This window comes from Aythya ferina, assembly GCF_964211825.1.
Source record: "Aythya ferina genome assembly, chromosome: Z".
NCBI classification, from domain to species: Eukaryota; Metazoa; Chordata; class Aves; order Anseriformes; family Anatidae; genus Aythya; species Aythya ferina.
Window position 1 is genome coordinate 64,084,475 of NC_140299.1, and position 21,567 is coordinate 64,106,041.

The 21,567-nt window shown below is 36.2% G+C and overlaps 1 protein-coding gene across 11 annotated transcripts in view; it reads right to left on the reverse strand.

The window, feature by feature from the left end:
- CSNK1G3 (casein kinase 1 gamma 3) overlaps positions 1-21,567 on the reverse strand; it is a 73,248-nt gene that overhangs the window by 19,180 nt on the left and 32,501 nt on the right. For all 11 annotated transcript variants that reach the window (XM_084504036.1, XM_084504045.1, XM_084504044.1 and 8 more), the window contains 4 exons: positions 12,649-12,797; positions 11,605-11,839; positions 1,458-1,543; positions 1,240-1,324 (listed from right to left, as the gene is read on the reverse strand). In XM_084504036.1, the coding sequence (XP_084360162.1) occupies positions 1,240-1,324; positions 1,458-1,543; positions 11,605-11,839; positions 12,649-12,797 (555 nt within the window). The remainder of the gene's footprint in view (positions 1-1,239; positions 1,325-1,457; positions 1,544-11,604; positions 11,840-12,648; positions 12,798-21,567) is intronic.

Genomic DNA, 21,567 nt, shown 5'->3' on the forward strand with positions numbered 1-21,567 from the left:
TATAAGGCAGTTTAGTACAGGGTTTTTTTGTTTGTTTGTTTTTGTGTGTTTTGTGTTTGTTTGTTTGTTTGTTTTTTTAATATAAGACCATGACACTATTCACTCATTTACCTTGTGACTCATCTTTAAGTCATTACCTAAAGCACCCTGCCATTTTCCATATCCAGTAATTTTTAATCTGGACTTGATCCTTTGTTTATAACTTTGTTTATAACTTCCTATTGTAACTTACTGAACTATACCTTGTATTTTTAGACCGTATTTATAATTTGTCAAAATCTTTTATTTCCAACTCCACTATCAAGCCCATGAATTTCATATTTATCGTTTGGAAGCTAAATAAGAATTCTCAATTATACACGGCATTAACAAAAATACTGAGCAGAACCATCATAGATCTCTGTGGAATTCTTTTTCATTTTTCCAATTGGATAGCAATGACAAGTTCTTGAGTACTTCAAACAGTTTTATACTCTTTGTCCCAAAGTAGATTCCTCTCAATTATGTTTTAATATTATTTATAAGGTTATTTAAAAATAGTGTCAAAAGCAAAAGTACTAAGGTTTCATGGCATTTAACATCAGCCTCTTGTCTACAAGACCCACTGTCTTGTCATAAAAGACAATCAAATCTGTTTGTCATGACCTAGTCTCAGCAAATCCATTTTGCCTATTGATATGCTGATTATCTTTGAAGGTGTTTATTTCTATTTTAGCAACCACACCATACCTATCCTGTTTATTAATCCAACTTTTAAAAAAGTATTTGCTTCTGTCTGGTCTTCCAAATACCTTATTAGAAGGTATCTTCTCTTCACGCACTTAAGAACAACTGTGTCACAGGAAAACCTGCAAGTTATTATTTTTTTTAAATATTATTTCAAGCTGCTTCTAATAATCATGTACCAGCTGAAAAGCAGATTCGTTTTTAAATGGTTATGAAGCAAATACCAAAATTTTGTGTTTGAAGGCAAAAGTGTAGACTAGCTGAATGCTTTAATAATAATTATAATTTTTTTAATGTTTCTCTTAGAATTATTTATCTTTGAACAACACCAGCACTGGTTTACTGCTTGTTTCAAAAGATACATAAATATATATACACACACTATGGTGATAGATATTTACAAGTATTGTTTAATTTATTTTTAAAAATAGATATTAAAAAACAAGGTATACTAGGTTCATTTTCTAAATCAACACATCAGTACACAACATTTTCAGTAGCAGCAGACATTACCTGGGAAGTTTTCACACAATACTTCTATAGATGTTGTTTGTTTTGTTTCTCCTATTTTCTGGTAACGTTCTTTTAATGTTTCAGCCTATGATAAAAGAGCAAAAGAAACTTATGACGATACACAGCTTTCAGACAAGCTTTCAGAAATTAAAAGATCATACTGAGAAAAGCTGATGATCTAAAACCAGGAAGGAAGTGAAGATGTAAAAAACTACTACCTTTAAACCTTGCCATGGAAGGCTTCCTCTGAGAAAATACATAAACATATGACCTAAAGCTTCCAAATCATCTCTTCTACTTTGCTCTGAAACAAAATTCAAATATTATTAGAAGTCAATCTTCTTAATTTACCATTATATTTTAAAGTCTAAGTTCAAAATTGTGTAAAAGTAATTGAGAAGTGTAAAGTACTTGAAATCAAAACAAACATATAAGACTTCTTAAGTACTATAGCCTACATTAAGAACAGAGGTAAATCAGAACATGCAGATGCAGATGGCAACTAAATAAAACTCAGCAGTACATTAAACAAATTATCATGTTATAATAACTTGATCTTATTTTAAAACAGATTTTGATCCTTTACATATATAATTGCACTTTTGTCCCACATTTTTTCATAATTTTTTTCCAGTTACAAACTTGAAACAAGTTAAAAAAAGCTTTAACTTAACTTATTTTCCATCTATAAAATCATGGAAGATGGTTGATTTCTCAGTCTCACTTTACTGGATATATAAGTAAGCCAAAGGTCTTCTGAAGAAGGCTCAGAAGTCTTACTATTTGATCAGAAAGCGGCATAAAGAGACATGTACGCACAGGCTACTCTCATAAGTACTGGAAAGAAGTGTCTGGCACGAACCATAACATTGGATCTGCAGTAGTACAATGGCATTCCTTCAAAAAATTTATAGAACATTTGAAAAACAGAAGAGTAACAAACAAAATACAGTTTATACAAAGTTCGAAGTTTTCAAAATACATTCTGTATTAGTTTAAAGTAAAATCAAATCTACTTAGGAAAATTCAATGTAATAGAATTAGTAAAAATCTTTAAAGAACTAGTAGAAAAGGAATTTTACATTTTCACCTGACTTCATTCTGTTCTGTTGTTGAAAGAGCTGTTACACAGTGTATTATGTTTTGTAGTAACAAGCACTATTTCCCCTCTAACTTTGACTTCCTCCCTTACAGAAGGCAGAAAACCAAAATATTAGCATTGCTTCTACTCAGCACTGTCACAAAACCACTTTGCCTTGACAGCAAGAGAAATTGAACAGAAAAGTACATACCATGTTACCATTTGAAGACAAGAATGTTAAAAAAGCAGACCCGGCTTTGACCAGATCAATACAAAGTATCGCTGCAAATACACTGCATCTGAACAATAGTTCTTAATATAAAAAGAACTTTTACTTATTACTGTTTTCTATGCCCAACTTCTCACTTGAACACTGAATAAAACATACTAGTAAGTAAATAAAAAAACACCAAAAAATTATTATAATCCCGAGCTTGGACCACACCTAGTCCCTCGCTTCATCACACATCTGCCAGCCACATGGAGGTGCTTCTACAGTCACTTCTCCATCCTTCCAAATCCCATGCCAACATTCATCCTGTTTGCATCCGCTCTGCCACTCTTCTTGTCTGCTGTCTCTTTCCTCGGTGAATATCCTCTAGACAACGTTGTTTTCTCTAAGTTCCTCTGCTGAGCCTGCAGTATCCCATTTGCTGAGCATATGCAATGCTGATACCACTGCTGAAGTTACTGGAGTTTTATGTTTGACAGGTTTCAGAATGTGCAGTAAATGTTGACTTTTACGTTGAAGTTTTTACTTCAACGGGTACTTGTTGAGTACTTGTTGCTCACAACAAATGTTTGTTGCAAAGCAGTGCGTGAATTATGTAAATCAGTTCTGTGGCTGCAAGAAAATGCTGGCAAAGCATACAAAAATGTTGCAAGTGTGCAACCTATGACCCACCTATGAACAACACCAAAGTATGGCTCACAAAAATAAATCTGGAAAGTTCTACTTGGTCTTCACTGATAGATAATAAAGTTATTCCTTTTTGCAATAACTTCTACAGGTTACACTGATGAAAAATTAAGCTCTTTGTGAAAAACATCAACAACAATAAACGTATACATTATGAGCAATTGTTACTTCACTGAGGGCTATCTCTAAAAAAGGAGCAACTTTCAATTCTTGTCCTGAAATGATTTCTCATCAAGATGTTTTTTGAATCAGCTTTGGGCAGTTTGAGATACTTCTGTAGAACAGTTCCACAGTAACTATTTCAAGGATGTGCCATTTGTGTTCATAATGCCCTCTAGATTCTGCTATGGGAAAGGTTTTGGTGGTGACTTTTTTTTTGTTTGTCGTTGTTTGTTTTATATTTTATACTGAAGAGGGATTATTATTTAGAACTAATTTGAGTTCTTTGGTCATAACTTTAACTTAAAATAGTAGTCAAATATCCTTTCTCAGGAATTAAAATTTTCAAGATAATCCTGCCAAACTAGAAAGCCAAGGTTTTTATTGCTATGGTTAGAGAAAGAGCTTTTGCAAGCCAGAAAAACTGAGCAGTGGACAAGCTGGAAAACAAAAGGATTTCACGCATCAGCTGGAGGAAGAGTTGCTGATATTTGCTGATCCCAGTGCATAACAAATTAATGAGATCGAGAGGACTTGTTGTAATATGATCATAAGATAACAAAACCACAAGATGTTAGGGCACAGTCTCTCTCCCTCAAGGAGGAGAGGTCACCTGAAGCCAGCTAAATTAGTCAGAAACTAATACCCATTATTTAGTTTACAAGCTACACATAAGTCTTGACTCAAATAGGTTGATTTTAATAAAAACTAGAACCTCATTCCTCAGGCTATCTCCAGAAATTACCTCTTCTTAGCCTACATGGTAAAGTAACCATAACAGGACAAATAAGACATTTCAGTCTTAGTATGTGCCTATTATAAACACCACACTCCTTCCTCCAAAGAAAGTTTTACTGCTTCCTATAGGAATGCTGAAACAGCAGAAACTTTCTGATCTGTTTGGATCAAAAAACATGTTTTTAGCTGCCAGGAATGACTGCAGGAGTCTATGCAATGCTCAGGTTCCTTAATATAATCACTAAGCAGATGGCAAGTGACACACCTACATGTCCCGTAGGTAGAGTCAAATCCTGTAGATTCGAAACTTATCACCCAAAGTTTCTAATCTTGTTCAAAATGATATAATTCCACACAATAGCATACTTTGAGGGAAAGAATGGCATCCCCTCATGAACAAAATCGTTATGTTTAAAAATGAAATTCTGCCAATTTTATAATAAATGCATTGTATGCCATATTGTTGCATTAAGAATAATGTGGGCTTTAAGCAAACTGTTTTCAGTTATACCTTTACTTGAGCAAAGGAAATTATCTAGCATTTGGTAAGTCTGAATCTTGGACAATTAGAATCTCAAATCATTTTGTATTAGAAGCACTGTTTCATATAACTGTAGGTTTCCAGGTTTTCTTTACAAAGAAAAAGTTATTCATCTCATATTACTTATTACCCTTATCCAAAAATAAACTGAGATCAAAGAACCACAAATTTTAGTATTTTTTGTATTTCAGAGATACTTATTTTGAGCAATATCATTTAATAACTATTATAATTCACTTGAAACATAGTGATTTACTGTGACAACACAGCTCTGATACCTGCTCAGAACACAGTTTTGAAGCTATTCTACTAAATTGGCTATAAAAGCAAATTAAGGTCTCGAAAATCAAAGAACTGCATTTCCATTATGAAAAATTAGGAGTAATAATCCTGGCATAAAAGCAAGCAACCAACAAAACCTTCAATCCTACTTGCTGTTCAAAAGCCACATTGTTCATTCCCTTTCTTCTCTGTCATAGCTGAACACTTCACTAACCCTAGTTCTGTTTGCCAGACACACTGCTTTGTATTAACCCCATAAAGGTTATGGAAATTTCACTTGCTGCATCTATGCAAGATCAGTTCTTGAGCCTCACTAGCTCTTAGGCCTGCCTCTCTACAGCCCTGCCCCAGTGTTTCAGCAATGGTACAATGATGAGGACTAGTCAATCTTCCACACAGGGCTACTAGATCTGGAAAAAGATTTCATTCTGCCCAACTGAATCAGTAACAAGTGAGAGTTGCTAGGCTCTGAAAGGCTATGGCCCATTAACTGCAGAAAATATTTTTTTCTTCAAGTTTATGAAAAAGCTCTAGAATGCAGGCTAGTACAGACATTTATTGTGAACAAAACTACATTAAGAAATGCACTATCATTGATCCAATCTACAAATATTTATGCTGATTTAGATTACAGAAAAGACTGGTCCTAAGAAAATGTATTTTAAATCTAGAACATACGACAGCTCTGACAACAGGGTGGGCCTACCAGTGAAGGGCAGGGGGGCTTGAAGGAAGGGTGTTCTTTGTTTTGTTGCTGTTGCTGCTGTCTTTGTTGCGTTCTTTTTTCCCCTAAGATAATTACTGTTAAATTACCGTTAATTTCTTCATTTGGCCTTTCAATTAGCATTACAGAGCAAAGCTGTTTCATTCCCAGGAGTCTCAGGCATTCGTGGTAAGATAACTAACCTCTGCCTTTTCAATAATCAAGCACTACCAGGAAAAGACCAATATAACCAAGGATATTCGTCATTCCCCAGACACCATTAGATGTACCAATTTTATAGCAATTACCACTTCATTTGACCACACTTCTTTTAACCAATAAATTAAAACGGCAATCCAGTACACTATTTTTCTGAATTTAGGGAAATCCCCCAATTACCATTGTAGATTTCCAGCAGATACAAAACTCATAGGACTCTTACAGATAGAGATTTTTAGCTCCCATACAGAATCCATATTCTCTGGCATCCCATTCTCCCTTCCTGAAAATGAAGGGAACTGAAGAAGCATGGAATAATTTTATCCCCAGGAGAAGTTAATTTACAGAAGCAAGTGCACCAACCAAATGCTGAAAAGGGCTGCAGAATATCTGTATTTCCCTCAAACAATTATCTAAATAAATCCACATTATTTTTCACATAGACAAAGTATCTTCTATTCCAGACAGAAACTTCCAGTGTAGTACAAAGCCACTACAAACATTTGACCAAATGCATGTTTGGGGAAAAAACATAATTGAAATAATTGGCTACACAGTGCTCGGTAACTATAAATCACCTTCTATACACACTTCAAAATATTGGGTCTTGGCAATTTTGTGCTAGTTTCAACTAAACATATGCAAACACTTAAAACTCCTTATTGCTACGCACTTGTTTTGACACTTGTAAACAATCCGGATCCTAAACTATATTTTTGGTGATGAGAATACACGCTTTCTTGTTTATAAGTAATAATGCAGAGTAATTGTAGTTCAATTAAATGTGTAACTGAGATTAACCTGTAAGAGAATAAGAAAATGACAGTCTCCCTCTTTACTCAAACGGCTTTTATTTTTCACAAGGATCACCTGAAACCTTGGATAGTTAAGCAGCAGTAATGTATTCATTAGCTTTGCTACAAGACCATTGACATTGTGAGGGGGATTGAGCTCTTAAGAGGTCAAACTTCTCTGACACCCAAGAAATGCCTACAAAATCCTCCAGGGTCAAGGAGAATCACTGCTCTGAGTTTGAACTGAAGAAGTTTTTACACGGGGTTGTGGTCTTTTGCATGGTTTAATCACTTACAGTCCCCAGTAACACCATTGTAAAGATTTCAGATATGCATGCTAAATTTTTTGCACTTACGTTTAAGAATTGCATAAATATTTGTGTAACTCCTGTGAGAAGGAGCCATACCACAGTAAAGTAAGACTAGCTACTGAAAAGACTATTAGCTTTGCCACAGCTACCATGGCCAGAGGAGTCAGTATATACCTAACTACTCTTCCCCACAGCTTTGCTGAGAGGTATAGACTACTAACGATATGCAAGTAAGATTTGGAAGAATTTTCAAACAGACATGTCATTTAAACAAGAGTAAGTTTACCCAACTAGAGTTTAAGATTCTACCTAAAGAATGCAAAAGACTTTCCACTTGAAGGAGAAAGTGTCCTTTATTATGTTAATATGTTAACATCAGACATGTAATTCCCTAAAGAATCAGGTATATTCTCCCCATAATTAGCAACTTTAAGTTATGTGGTTTTCTTTCTTAAATGATTTGGGGGTAAGAGGGTTGTCTTATTTAAGAAGGATTAAATAGGTTGTTTGGTTCTAAAATTGGTTGTATCTTCTTAAACTGACACCAATTTGATATACCATGCACGGGAAACAAAGTAAATGCTTCCTTGAGAAATTTACAGTTTAAAAATTATGTTTAAGAAATTCAATCACCATTAATAAATTTTAAAATGTGTTCTCAGTAAAAAATATTCATGATACTACAAGAAAATGTTAATATTTACACTGTTATTCCTTAAATGAAAAAATATTGCAACTAATCTTAAAGCTCTTTGGCTCTAATATGGTTTAAAAACATTGACATTTTTGAAGTCTTTACTTGGAAAAGAATAGTAAATCTAGCACATGATAAGCTTACAATAGTTCAGTTACTTCTTACACATCCAGTTACTATGTGAACGCATGCAGACTTGAGGGCGGTTTCATGTACCATGCTTTTTTCAATGCATGAGTGGGTGGGCTTTCATTATATGTATATGCTAGGAATATGCTATTCTACCTGTTTTAATTAAGAGACTGCTTCTGATCAGGCAGTTCAAAACCCACTGACATTGACACTGACAAGACCTGGAGTAGCAACGAATTTACCATTATTGTGAAAACAGAAAATATCATAGCACTGTAGTAAATACTTCTGTATCATTAGAATAGGCTTCTTTCCATTTTCAAACACTAACGTATTTGCTGAAATAAAGCTGGCATATTGTACTCCATTTCAAAAGTGGGAAAACAGCCAAAAAGTGTTCTAGTAGGCCAGTTTTCAGTAATTATTTTGATAGCTTTGTGGAATTTGTGGAAATAATTTAAGTAGAAAAAAGGAAAAAAAAAACTGGCATGCCATAACAAAATAAAATATGAGTATAAACTAATGACCATTATCTCTAATAAATATCAAATAAAACATGACCAGGTTGCCCTGAGAGGCTGTAGAGTCTTCACCACTGGAGATACCAAAAAGCTGTTTGGACGTGGTCCTCAGCTCTATATGGCCCAGCCTGAGCAAGCAATTGGACCAAATGACCTCCAGAGTTCCCTTCCAACACCAACCATTCCATGATTGGAATCTCTACTGGAAGTCTTCTACTGGAGTCCCTACTGGATTCTTCCTTTACTTGCCAAGGGTTGGCAGACACTTCTATAACAACTAAAGGAACCACAGTGGCCATGATGCAATGGAAAATGTGAACAAGATCTCTAAAGCCATAAACTTCAGAAACAGTAATCTGTATTTTTAAATCTGTGGATTGATTTTTCAGACACTTAATATGCAAAAATGCACATTACTAACTTTTGTTCATGTCAGTCTTGTGAAGAAGTTGATGCAGTTTATATTGACAGAAAAGGAAATCTGGGAGACTGATGACAAAAAAAAACCTTTTGCTTGCCAGCAAAAGTTCTCACCTGTGTCATTTCATCTGTTCAACTACAAAGTGACTGTTGAAACCGTCACATTAACTTAACATATGAAAACTTCAGTCTTAGAACAGAAAGACAGACTAGTTATTTCACTGTTTCTTTAAACATAAAACCAATTGCTAAACTCAGCCAAGCAAGATACATTCCATGATACTCAGAGCCAAAAGTCTCAATTGCTTCTCACAAGACTTGACTATGTGCTATAAATTAAATATATTTGACAAACAATATTCTTTAAGCTCAAGCATTCCTGATGTATAAATACAAAGAATTACACCAGTGTCTCACATGCCCAGCAGAAATTATCTCAAATGTGTTTTACTTTAATTAATCCCATTCTGACCACAGAAGCAATGCCACAGAAAATGAAAACATGGTCAAAAGTGCACAATCTCCCACCTTTAAAAAGGGAAGCAGTTATTATTTAGCTTATTCTTAAAAATTCCCCCTAGAACATGCATTTAAAGAAGTAAGCCATCCTGTGAAGATGTTCCCAGAACATGGGACTGCCAGTGAGATTTCAAAATCTACAAAAAGTCCACCTCCAAAATCAGGATTAAAATACAAGACAGCTAAACATTAAACAGTGCTTCTTCTGTTTCTCTAAAACGTGCATTGTGTAGGTGTGTAGTAAGTTATTTCATTATAGAGGAAAAGTACCCAAACATAACTCTTACCAGATATGAGTGCGGTGGCCATTCAGACATTGTCTAATGCTACTAGAAGCCTTCCACTACTTAAAAGGGCTTATAAGAAAGATGGGGAAGGACTCTTTATCAGCGAGTGCAGTGACAGGTGAAAATCGTTTTAAACTAAAAGTGCATAAATCTAGGTTAGGTATTAGGAAGACACTCTTCACCATGAGGGTGGTGAGGCACTGGCACAGGCTGCCTAGAGAGGCTGTGGATGCCCCAGCCTTGGAGTGCTCAAGGCCAGGCTGGGTAGGGCTTTGAGTAACCTGCTCTGGTGGGAGATGTCCCTCCTGCACATGGTAGGGGGTTGGAACTGGATGGGCCTTAAGGTCCCTTCCGATCCAAACCTTTCCATGTGTAATAATAACAAACCCTTCCAATAATCTGGGGACCTTACATGCACTGTCAGTCTTACACAAGAACATACAGCAAAGCCATACATATACCTGCTTCTTTCTCCCTATGCAATGGAGAAAATCAAAGGATGTTTTAGGAATTGGGAGGGAAAACCCAAGATCTACAGTTTGCTTGCACATCATAAATATTTCAGCTTTGTTTGTGAAGAATGCATTGATATAAGTCAGGTTAAACATCCGAAATGTTTTGAATTATAAAGTAATATTTAGCATTTTAAAATCAATACCTTTTTGAATTGTCACCATAGAAAAATATATTTTCATCATCACCTACTTAAGTCCTCCTCTCTCCTGTTCTGGAACATTTGTACTTTTTGTTTAATTGAAAAAGCTCCACTTTCTTTAACTTGCCCAGAGATAGAGCAAAATTACCAAGTTTACTGTCCTAAAGTAATGTCAAGTGACATTTTGTAAATATTGGTCTATATTTGCCATGGGATTTACTGAAAAAGGAACACATATATTCTTTCTCTAAATTTTCATGGAAGCCAGATAAATAGCTGAGAAATTTAGAAAGATCTTACTAATTTATGTTTTGACTGAGGCAGGAACCAAGAAAAAAGCATTAACAGGTGGAACAGTTCCATACTGATTAAATTAAAAAATTGCCGATAGACAAGATAACTCATTTTTTCCTATTTTGAAGAAAGATATAAAAGCTGAATATATGTGCCTATAACTGTTATTCTTTTAAGGGAATCTAATGTGACAGTATTATAAAAAATGCATTAAATCAAACTACTACAAAACATCTACCATCATTTCCTCAGCTATGGCTGCTCACCACTAACTGAACTTGTTTGATTTTACTGATTAAACCCCCTATCACTCTAAGAAAAACATGAACAGTATCACATTTGTCATATTAGCATGAACTATAAAAACTGTGTAACAGTCTGTCTGACTGATTCAAACAGCAACCTATTTACCATGAAATTATATGCTACTGGTTTACACAAATTCAAAGATGTCAGACCTATTGTCATTAGAAATCCTCTACACAACTGGGATAAACAAAGACTGCCTTGTATGCTCATGCACCTTTTTCCAGGTAAATTTATTCCTTCAATGAAAATTATTTATCTCCATATATATCTTGTAATTTCCTTAGTCCATCACATTTGCAACAGAAGCTTAATATTTAGCTACTCTGACAAAGCCTCATTAATAACCATTAAAATTAAAAAATCTGCATGAAAATGGGAACTCCTATTATTCCACTAGGCAGTACATTTCAAAGGGATCAAAAAAACTTGCAAGGCAGCATAGAAAACCCTTATCACTGCCATCTATTAACTTGTGTATCTTTCTCAACAATATCTACCTTTATTTTCTCCAAAGCATACTTCTAATGTGAGGATGTTACAATATAAATATACACCTCTTCTTCTGGATAACTAACAAAAATAACATAAATGTTTGCTGAGACAGAATCGTGATCAATAGAGACCCAGAGAACCTTACTTCCATAAATAGCATTTTAGCAAGTCCAAACTAATTTTGAACAGTACTTCAAACTTCAAACTATTGAGAAAAATTACAACTTGAAAAGAAGATGATTTCACACAAATGACAGCTGCTAATTCTCGTTTCTGCACTTAAAAGCACACGTACCTTTTCCTAAATGTGTATTTATACTCATGTATCTAGCTGTTCCTGTAAGGCTCTTGTGTTCTTGATATGGTATGTGCTGCTTCGTTTCTGGATCTATATACTCCTTTGCCAAACCAAAATCTATAATATGAATAATTTGCTGGGTTTTGTTTCCAGGTTGTCCTATTAAGAAGTTTTCAGGCTTAACATCTCTGTATATCAAGTTCTTTGAATGGACATATTCCATACGAGAAATCTTTAATAAAACGAAAAAATGACAGTTTAGTTTAAGCTTCAGGTTGCCACATGAACTTGTGGTAGAAGCTAAATATCTTACATTTGCATTAACCAGAAATTATGTCACTAAAACAGTGAAAAAACAAGTTCCACATAGATCAGCTATATATTAAAGGAATAAAAGCTTTATACCAGTAGAAGAGAAGTGCTGGAATTCCACCAACATATATATAAACCCAATATCAATATCTATTTATAGAGTTGGAGGCTCAATACCTTTAAGTTTTCAGAAAGATTTACTTAAAGCACATTATATCAAGGCAAACATGCAAAGCCTTGTTTCTTCCTTTCATTACACACACTTGTCTTACTGGAAACCAAATCACAAAATACTTCAAAAAATCTGACAAGTTTTTCACTGAATAACTTTGTTATATTTTAGTATTTCCAGAGTTTTATTTTTTCTCTTTGTTCCTGAGAAAGCACAGGTTAAATATTTATGCTACTTAGGAATCCTAGCTTCCAACTCCTTTCATAATCACAATTATTTATATTTCAAGAAGGTGTTTTTAATTGTGAATGTCAAACTAAAATCCATGATTTCAGGTTGTCATTAGGCAACAGACTCAGAAGACAATGATTCATGCAGTGATTTTTGAAAAATTAGAACAAAGCAAGTGAAAATGACATAAAGTCAATCTCCTACTAAAATTGTACCACAGCCACAAATAACAATTTAAAACATGCTAAGCAAGTGAAATGAGTATTTAATTCATTGAAGACTAAATTACTTTAATGAACATTCAAATTCACATCTGTTCTACTTACCAACTGTATGGCTATCATAAGAACAGTTTTAAGAGAAAACTTCCTATCACACAAGTCAAATAAGTCTTCAAGACTAGGTCCAAGTAGTTCTAGCACCATAGCATTATATTTGCCACATGGGCCAAAATAGTAGACCTGAGGTAGTCCATCTGTAAAAGAGAGATACAGTGTAACTATAAGGGGTTAAATAATGTTAATGAATATAACACTAGAATTCCTACCTGACTTCAAGATGATCTTAAGTAAAAAAATACATATTTCACAAAAACAAACAACAAAACCTTGTAAAAGATACAAGTAAAAGGTAAAATAGGAGTAGTGAAAATAGTATCAGTAGTAATAAACGTCTTAAGAATGTTACATATTTGACATGAAAAAAATTTACAATCTTTTATAGAAAATGAGGAAAATCTGTTGAATTTTGTAAAAGTAAATTAAAATGGGGTTTAAAAAATGTATTGAGAGCTTTTAAATAAACTTATTTACCAAAAAATATTTTTTTACATTAATTTTTTTACATTAAGGTTATAGTCAGGAGTAAACTGCTTTATGTTAGTCATTTAAAAATCCAAAAGAGATTAATGAATCAATAAGCTTCATGAGACATTAAGTCAAGTTGCAGGTGCATTATCAAAATAGAAATGCCATAGATAACAAACTGTTGTAGTCATCACTTGTTAATATAGATAGTTTTCCAAATATGAGCTAGCAGTATGAACTTGCAAACCAGAAGACAAACTGCATCCTGGGCTGCATCAACACAGGAGCAGCCAGCAAGCCGAGGGAGGGGATTGTTCCCCTCTGCACTGAGGGGTCCCACCTGGAGTGCTGCATCCAGGTCTGGGTCCCCAGCACAAGAAGGATGTGGACCTGTTAGAATGAGTCCAAAAGAGAGCTACAAGAGAGTTGGAACACCTATGAAAAAAAAAAAAAATCTAAGAGAACTGGAGGTGATATGGCTCCAGAGAGATCTCATTGCAGCCTTTCAATACCTAAAGGGGGCTTATAACAAGATGGAAAGTGACTTTTTGCACAGGAAGATAGTGATAGGACAAGGGCTTTAAACTAAAAGATAGTAGGTTTAGATTAGATGTAATGAAGAAATTCTTGGTGGTGAGGCACTGGACCACGTTGCCCTGAGAAGCTGTGGATGCCCTGTACCTCAAAGTGTTTAAGGCCAGGCTGGATGGGGCTTTGAGCAACCTGGTCTGGTGGGAGGTGTCCCTGCCCATGGCAAGGGATTGGAATTGGATAGTTTTTAAGATCCCTTCCAACCCAAGACATTCTATGTTTCTATGATGAAATATATGCATTTTTTACTTAAATTTGCACTGTCTCCTATTCCTTGATTACTTTTTGTTTCTGTACAGATGGTACATAATAGCAAAATTTTTTCTTAAATCTGAGTTGGTTCATTACAAATCTAAACACCACCAAGCTGAAGTCTTAAAAACATTAAAAAATCTAGACTGTGGGGTACACTGAGATCTATTATTTAAACTGTATGAAGGACAGGGTTGTTTTTTTTTTTAATGTACTCATAAGAAACAATGATAAAGGGAGTTTTCATAAGTCTCAAGGGGAACCTATGATAAAACAATTCACAGTGATTCCACTTCTACAGAATTCAAATACTTTCCTTAATTTCTTAAATTCTTTTGAAAATTGAATTCATGGTGTCCAGAAATGAACCACTAACTCCTACACTGTTACATCATTAAAGTGATTTAGAAGAAAAATATCTTTGAATAAAAACAAAATTTCACATTTTAAAAGCTTATTGTAAGAAAGTTTGCATCTGTAGTTGTATATTTTTTACTTTGAATTTTGTTAAAATAAAGAGCAAGTTCAGAACAAAATATCATACAACATTTCCAGAAAAAAACATATGTAAACATAAATCTCTCACTGCATGTTCCACTAATAATTTCTTAAATACTGTGTGAATAAGTATGAAATAAACCTATCAAGAGGGGCAAAAGGCTAATTTGGTGTTAAAGCTGCATTTGTTTTCAAATCTTGCACACAAATAAGTAACTATATTTAAGCTACTATTGAATTTAAAAGTAAGAACAGTGACACAAATTTTTTCAAGAATACATTTTGCTAATTTGCTTGTCATAAAAAGCACATTAAAGGACAGTATATTTTTCCTTTCGCATGAGCTTTTCTATAGTCTCTAATGTTACAATCCTGTACTACATACAACAGCCATATCCATTTTCAGAATGCCCCAAACATTGGGTATTGCCTTTCTTCTCTGAAGATAAAATGGAATTTTATATACGAAAACACTCCTAACATTGGGTGTACTCTGAAGTACGTTTGCTATGACAAAGTGACATGCTTGGTGGATAAGGGAAAGGCTGCGGATGTGGTCTACCTTGACTTCAGCAAGGCTTTTGACACTGTCTCCCACAGCATTCTCCTCAAGAAACTGTCTGCTCTTGGCTTGGACTGGCACACGCTTCATTGGGTTAGAAACTGGCTGGATAGCCGGACCCAAAGAGTCGTGGTGAATGGAGCCAAGTCCAGTTGGAGGCCAGTCACTAGTGGCGTCCCCCAGGGCTCGGTGCTGGGGCCGGTCCTCTTTAATATCTTGATCGATGATCTGGATGAGGGCATCGAGTGCACCCTCAGTAAGTTTGCAGATGACACCAAGTTAGGTGCGTGTGTCGATCTGCTCGAGGCTCTGCAGGAGGATCTGGATAGGCTGGACCGATGGGCTGAGGTCAACTGCATGAAGTTCAACAAGGCCAAGTGCCGGGTCCTGCACCTGGGCGCAATAACCCCAAGCAGAGCTACAGGCTGGGAGATGAGTGGTTGGAGAGCTGCCAGGCAGAGAAGGACCTGGGAGTGATGGTGGATAGTCGGCTGAATATGAGCCAGCAGTGTGCTCAGGTGGCCAAGAAGGCCAACAGCATCCTGGCTTGTATCAGGAACAGCGTGACCAGCAGGGCTAGGGAGGTGATCGTCCCCCTGTACTCGGCTCTGGTGAGGCCGCACCTCGAGTACTGTGTTCAGTTTTGGGCCCCTCGCTACAAGAAGGACATCGAGGTGCTTGAGCAGAGAAGGGCGACGAAGCTGGTGAGGGGCCTGGAGAACAAGTCCTACAAGGAGCGGCTGAGGGAGCTGGGCTTGTTCAGCCTGGAGAAGAGGAGGCTCAGGGGTGACCTTATCGCTCTCTATAGGTACCTCAAGGGAGGCTGTAGTGAGGTGGGGGTTGGTCTATTCTCCCACGTGCCTGGTGACAGGACGAGGGGGAATGGGCTAAAGTTGCACCAGGGGAGTTTTAGGTTCGATGTTAGGAAGAACTTCTTTACTGAAGGGGTTGTTAGACATTGGAACAGGCTGCCCAGGGAAGTGGTGGAGTCACCATCCCTGGAAGTCTTTAAAAGACGTTTAGATGTAGAGCTTAAGGATATGGTTTAGTGGAAGACTTGTTAGTGTTAGGTCAGAGGTTGGACTAGGTGATCTTGGAGGTCTCTTCCAACTAAATGATTCTGTGATCTCACATTTTCCATACCTTAGTACAGCGCTAATTTACACACAAGCTACAGCTGTGTAACTGTGTCCAAAACCAACACACTTATATTTAAGCAAAACTAAAAGCAAACAAAATAAGTATTTTCTAAGAGCATTTTCCTTGATATCTTTTTCTACATTTGATAACAATGAAAATATAACCCCTAACAACTAACCTTCCATTTATTATTTTTTTAGTCATAACTATACCCTATAACAAGCATTATCATACCTATTCCAGAAAGAGTTTGCAATAGCAGCTCATTCCTACTAAGGAAGTAACATAAACCACATTACACACTATGTGTGTACATGGTACAACAAAGCTTGATTTTTAAAAGATCATCCCTAATCATAAAATAATGGCTCAAAAAAGCTGTCTGTACAGAAAAGGATATCATAATTCTAGATATTCCTAGTTTCAAGTTTTCTGCCTCCACTTTGTGGTACTGTGGAATTGTACATGGAGATGTGGATGAGTATGCAGTAGTGAATTATGTTATCCAATAGATGTACAGAAGTAAGCCCAAAGAACAAACAACTGAGCACAGACAGGAAGAAAAAGAACAGTAATGAAGACGAAAAGAGAATATTTGTGATGGTCTGAGACACATTCCAAGAATCTCTGCTCATGTCTAAAGATTTGAACTACAAAACTCTCCTCTATTAGCACTGCATTTGCTCTTTGTCTGTTTATAGCATTTTAAAACACTAAAAGAACTTAAATATTTTGTTTACTGTTTACTTTTTTTGTTTACTTTGTTTACAAAAATATTTCTGTTTACTGCATTGCTGTTTTCATTAATAAGCTTTAACTGTTAGCTGCAATACCATAAAACCTCACTTACTCTGTATTATCATATGATTTAAAGTACTATGATTTTCCAAGCAATTTTGCCACACAAAGTATTTTGTATCTTTTTAATACAACAGCTATTCAGAAATTTCTACGTAAATAAATAAGTTATAGAACATGCTATACTTAATGTATTATATGCTATACAGCACCATGTAAGTTATGGAGTATGCCGTATTTCCAACATAATTCATATTTTATAAAACCCTGCTGTCCTGGATTTCGAGAGAGCAGACTTCGGCCTCTTCAGGGATCTCCTTGGTAGAATACCATTGGACAAAGCCTTGGATGGATGAGGGTCCCAAGAGAAGTTAATATTCAAGGATCACCTCCCCAAGCTCAGGAGCAATATATCCCAGCAAAGAGGAAGTCAGGCAAAAACATCAGGAGGCCTGCATCGAGGAACAAGCTGCTCCTGGCCAAACTCAAACAGAAGAAGGCCTACAGAGGGTTGAAGCAAGGACAGGTAGCCTAAGAGGTATACAGAACAAATCATCTGAGAAGCTAGGGGTAGATTATGAAAGCTAAAGCCCTATTAGAATTAAATTTGGCTATGGACATCATGGGCAACAAGGTACATCAGTGCTAAAAGGAAGGTACATCAGTGATAAAAGGAAAAGTAGGGAAGTTGTGAAGCCTATCTAGAAGGAAACCGGTTTACTTGGAATATGGAGAAGGCTGAGATACTCAGTGACATTTTTGCATCAGTCTTCATTGGCAAGTGCTATAGTCACATAGCCCAGGTCCCAAAAGGCAAAGGCAGGTACTGGCAGAAAAAAAGAATTGCGTGCTCTAGGAGATGATCAGGTTCGAGACCAGCTAAGGAACCTAAAGGACCACAAGTCTATGGTGTTTGATGAGATATAGCTACAGGTCCTGAAGGAACTGGCCAGTGAAGGTGCTAAGCTACCTTCCATCACATTTGAGAAGTCATGGCAGTCTGGTGAAGTTTACATGGATTAGAAGAGGAGAAACATAACTCCATTTTTAAAAAGGGAAAAAAGGAAGACCTGGGGATGTACAGGGTCATCAGTCTCACCTCTGTGCCTGGCCAGATCACGGAGCAGATCCTCATGGAAACTGTGCTAAGTCACATGGAAAATAAAGAGGTGACTGGTGACAGCCAACATGGATACACTAAGGGCAGATCATGCTGGACAAACCTGGCGGCCATTTATGATGTAGTTACAGAATTGGTGGATGGGGAAGAGTAACTGACATCGTGAGAAGCATTTAACACTGTCCTCCATTATATCCTTGTCTCTAAACTGGAGATGTGGATGTGAGAGATGAACAGCTTGATGGGTAAGGAATTGGCTAGATAGCCACACTAAGTAGCTGCAGTCAACAGCTCAATGTCCAGGTGGAGATCATGGACAAGTGGTGGTCCTTAGGAGTCAGCACTGGGATTGGTGGTGTTTAACATCTTTGTCAGCAATGTGGACAGTAGGATTCAGTGCACCCTGAGCAAGTTTGCTGATGGCCACACCACACAGCTTGGTGTCAACATGTTGGAGGGAAGGGACCCTCCATCAGAAGGGACCTTGACAGGCTTGAGAGGTGGGCCTGTGAAAACCTCATGAGACTCAAAGGCAAAGGGCAGTGTCCTGCATCTGAGTCAGGGCAATCCAAAGCACAAATACATTCTGGGTGGAGATTGAGACCAGCTCTGAGAAGGACTGGGGGATGGTGGTTGATGAGAAGCTCAATGTGACCTGTCAATGTGCACTTGCAGCCTAGAAACCAACCGTATCCTGACCTGCATCAAAAGCAGCATGGCCAGCAAGGCAAGGGAGGCAATCCTCCATCTCTACTCTGCTCTCGTGAGACCCCACCTGGAGCACTGTGTTCAGCTCTGGGGCCCCCAACACAAGAAGGACATTGTCCCATTAGAGTGAGTCCAGAGGAGGGTCACATGGATGATCAAAGAAACACGGAGACATGGAGATGACAAACCTATCATCCTTGTTCCTTCACCCATTTATAGCATATTGCAGTTTACGTATGCCCTGTTAAGTGGATTTATAGACCATATTGTCTAGCTTTAACTGGGCTACCGCTCACAAAACGGAGGAGCAGTATAAAAAGACTCCGCCAAAGAAACCACAGACTGAAAATATGGCTTATAATGCTAACATGAGCAAACAAGAACAAGGCAGAGCAGGCACTTCTACTGTGGTATAAGCTCTTCATCTGCTGCATTATAAAGTAAACAGAGATAATCTTTTCAAAGAAAAATAGGCCAGAAAATTGAAAATATCAAGAAAACTATTTGAAATATGGATTTACATCCACTCTTATTAACAAAGAACCTCACCCTGAGTGTTTATTATGCTTTGATATATTATCTAGCGATAGTATGAAGGAATTGCAGTTAGCAAAACATTTTTTTAAAATTAGAAACTAAGCATCCAGAACATGAAAACAAGCCTCTACAATTATTTTCAGTAGCATTTCAAGTCACATGTTATTGAATCCACAACCTTTACGTCATTTCACTAAATCCTATGACAAATCTTTGGCAGTATCTTTTGAAATATCTTACTTAGTAGCAAGACACAAAAAGCCACAAACCATTGAGGAAACACTCGATCTTCCTGCAGTGGTAAAAATGGTTGAAAATAATGCATGAAGAAAAAGATGGTGTCAAACTGAAGTGCACTCCTTTGTCAGCAAGTACCATCAGAAGACAAGCACATACTGCTGGAGATTTGAGTAAATAACTGTTAGGACAAATTAGTCAGTGTGGTAGGTTTGGCATACAGGTGGATGAGACCACACATTTCAAATACATCTCAGCCTATGGTGTATGTTAGGTTATACTTTGATAATAGCATACACAGAACTTTTTCTGAATCACTACCAGAAAGACGTACTGGAGTTGATATACTCTCAACAATAAAGAACATGTTTTATGGAAAAAATGTCAGTGTAACTGTTGCTCAAACAGGTGCTTGACCATGAAAAATCTGCTGCTTAGTGATTATCTTGTGACAAAGGTCTTCAAGAAGCTGAACTTAAAGAGGAGTTGCAGATTTTTCTTTTACAAAAAGACGAGACTTCCAAATATGTTGACCCACCTCTGTGAAGAAAAGTGGCTGCCAGTAGTAGGCTACTTCACAGACTGTTCAAAAAACAGGATACGTCATAAGGGTGAAAGTGACAAATTTAAACAAGGAGTGAGAATGTAGCTGATTTTCAAAAGAAACTTGTGCTATGGAGATAGCATTTTAGAAACTGATGTTTGGAAATGTTTTCATTGTTAAGTGATTTCATTGAGCAAAACAATGCAATCTGACCTAGAAAAAAATCTCTTGCAAACTATTTTACACTTACACCTGGAAACAGGAATTTCTAACCAGTTCAAAAATCCCCCAAGGAGATTCAGTGCATTTTGAACATATTTCCTAAAAATATGGAAATTTAATGTCTTCTGATTAGTTTTCAAGAACAAGAGATTAACATCTGGAAAGATGGAAAATAGTGGAATTAAATATAAAAAGCAGAATAAGTAGTGAATAGGATTAAAAACAAACACCACGATTTAGTAAGCACAGCCAGAGATGCACTTCTTCCATTTGGAAGTACATATCTTTGTGAGGAACATTTTCCACCTATGACAGTAATTAAAACAAACTCAAACCAAACTTTGAGCCAGACATTCAAATCACTCTATCACAAAGTACAAAAATAAGAGCTTTTTTTTTTTTTTTTTTTTAAAAAAAATGAAGTTCATTCAAGCACATAACTCTCACTACAAAGCCATAATTTTTTTAAAAGAGCAAGATCAGGTACAATATATATATATTAAATACTATTTAAGCTGTATCTCATCCCTTTAATTTCTCATTTCGTACATGTTTTAATGTACATAACATTAATACAGTGGTACACTTATTTTATAAATACACATTTATAAAGTGGGGATTCAAAAATTTTTACTGATGGGATGTATGACCAGTAACTCAGTATCACCACAAAATACAATCTGTAATTTGTAAAGCTATTGGGCAGGTGACTTTTCAGTGTTTTATTTTAATATTAATATAATTTTACAGTTTCTTCCAAATTCAGTTGAGAAACACACTTACTGAAGTGACCTGTTATATCTTATTTCTTAGATTGTCAGTTAAACCAGAGTCCTAAATGACAGTAAAATACACAAAATTGCAATTACAGAACACACTATTCTGTATTCAGTTTCCTACATTTCACTGTCTTTTATTTGTAGTTTTATTTTTCATATATAGCAACTCAAGAGACACTGAAATAATCCAAACTGAAGATATTGAAGAAATGCATTAAGAGCTGTCTTCCATGGCACATTCGTATTGATAGTGTCAACGATTCAACTCAGTTCAACAACCTGCCACCAACAGAAGGATTCTTCACTTCACTTTGCAGCATCTGACCTGAATCTTCCAGAAAAGAAGCAATGACAAAATTGCAGGATAGTGCCACGTGTTTTTCAAGTTGAACCAAAGCAGCATACAAAAAAGCATGCATACAGAAAACCAAAGCAGCATACACAGAAGGCC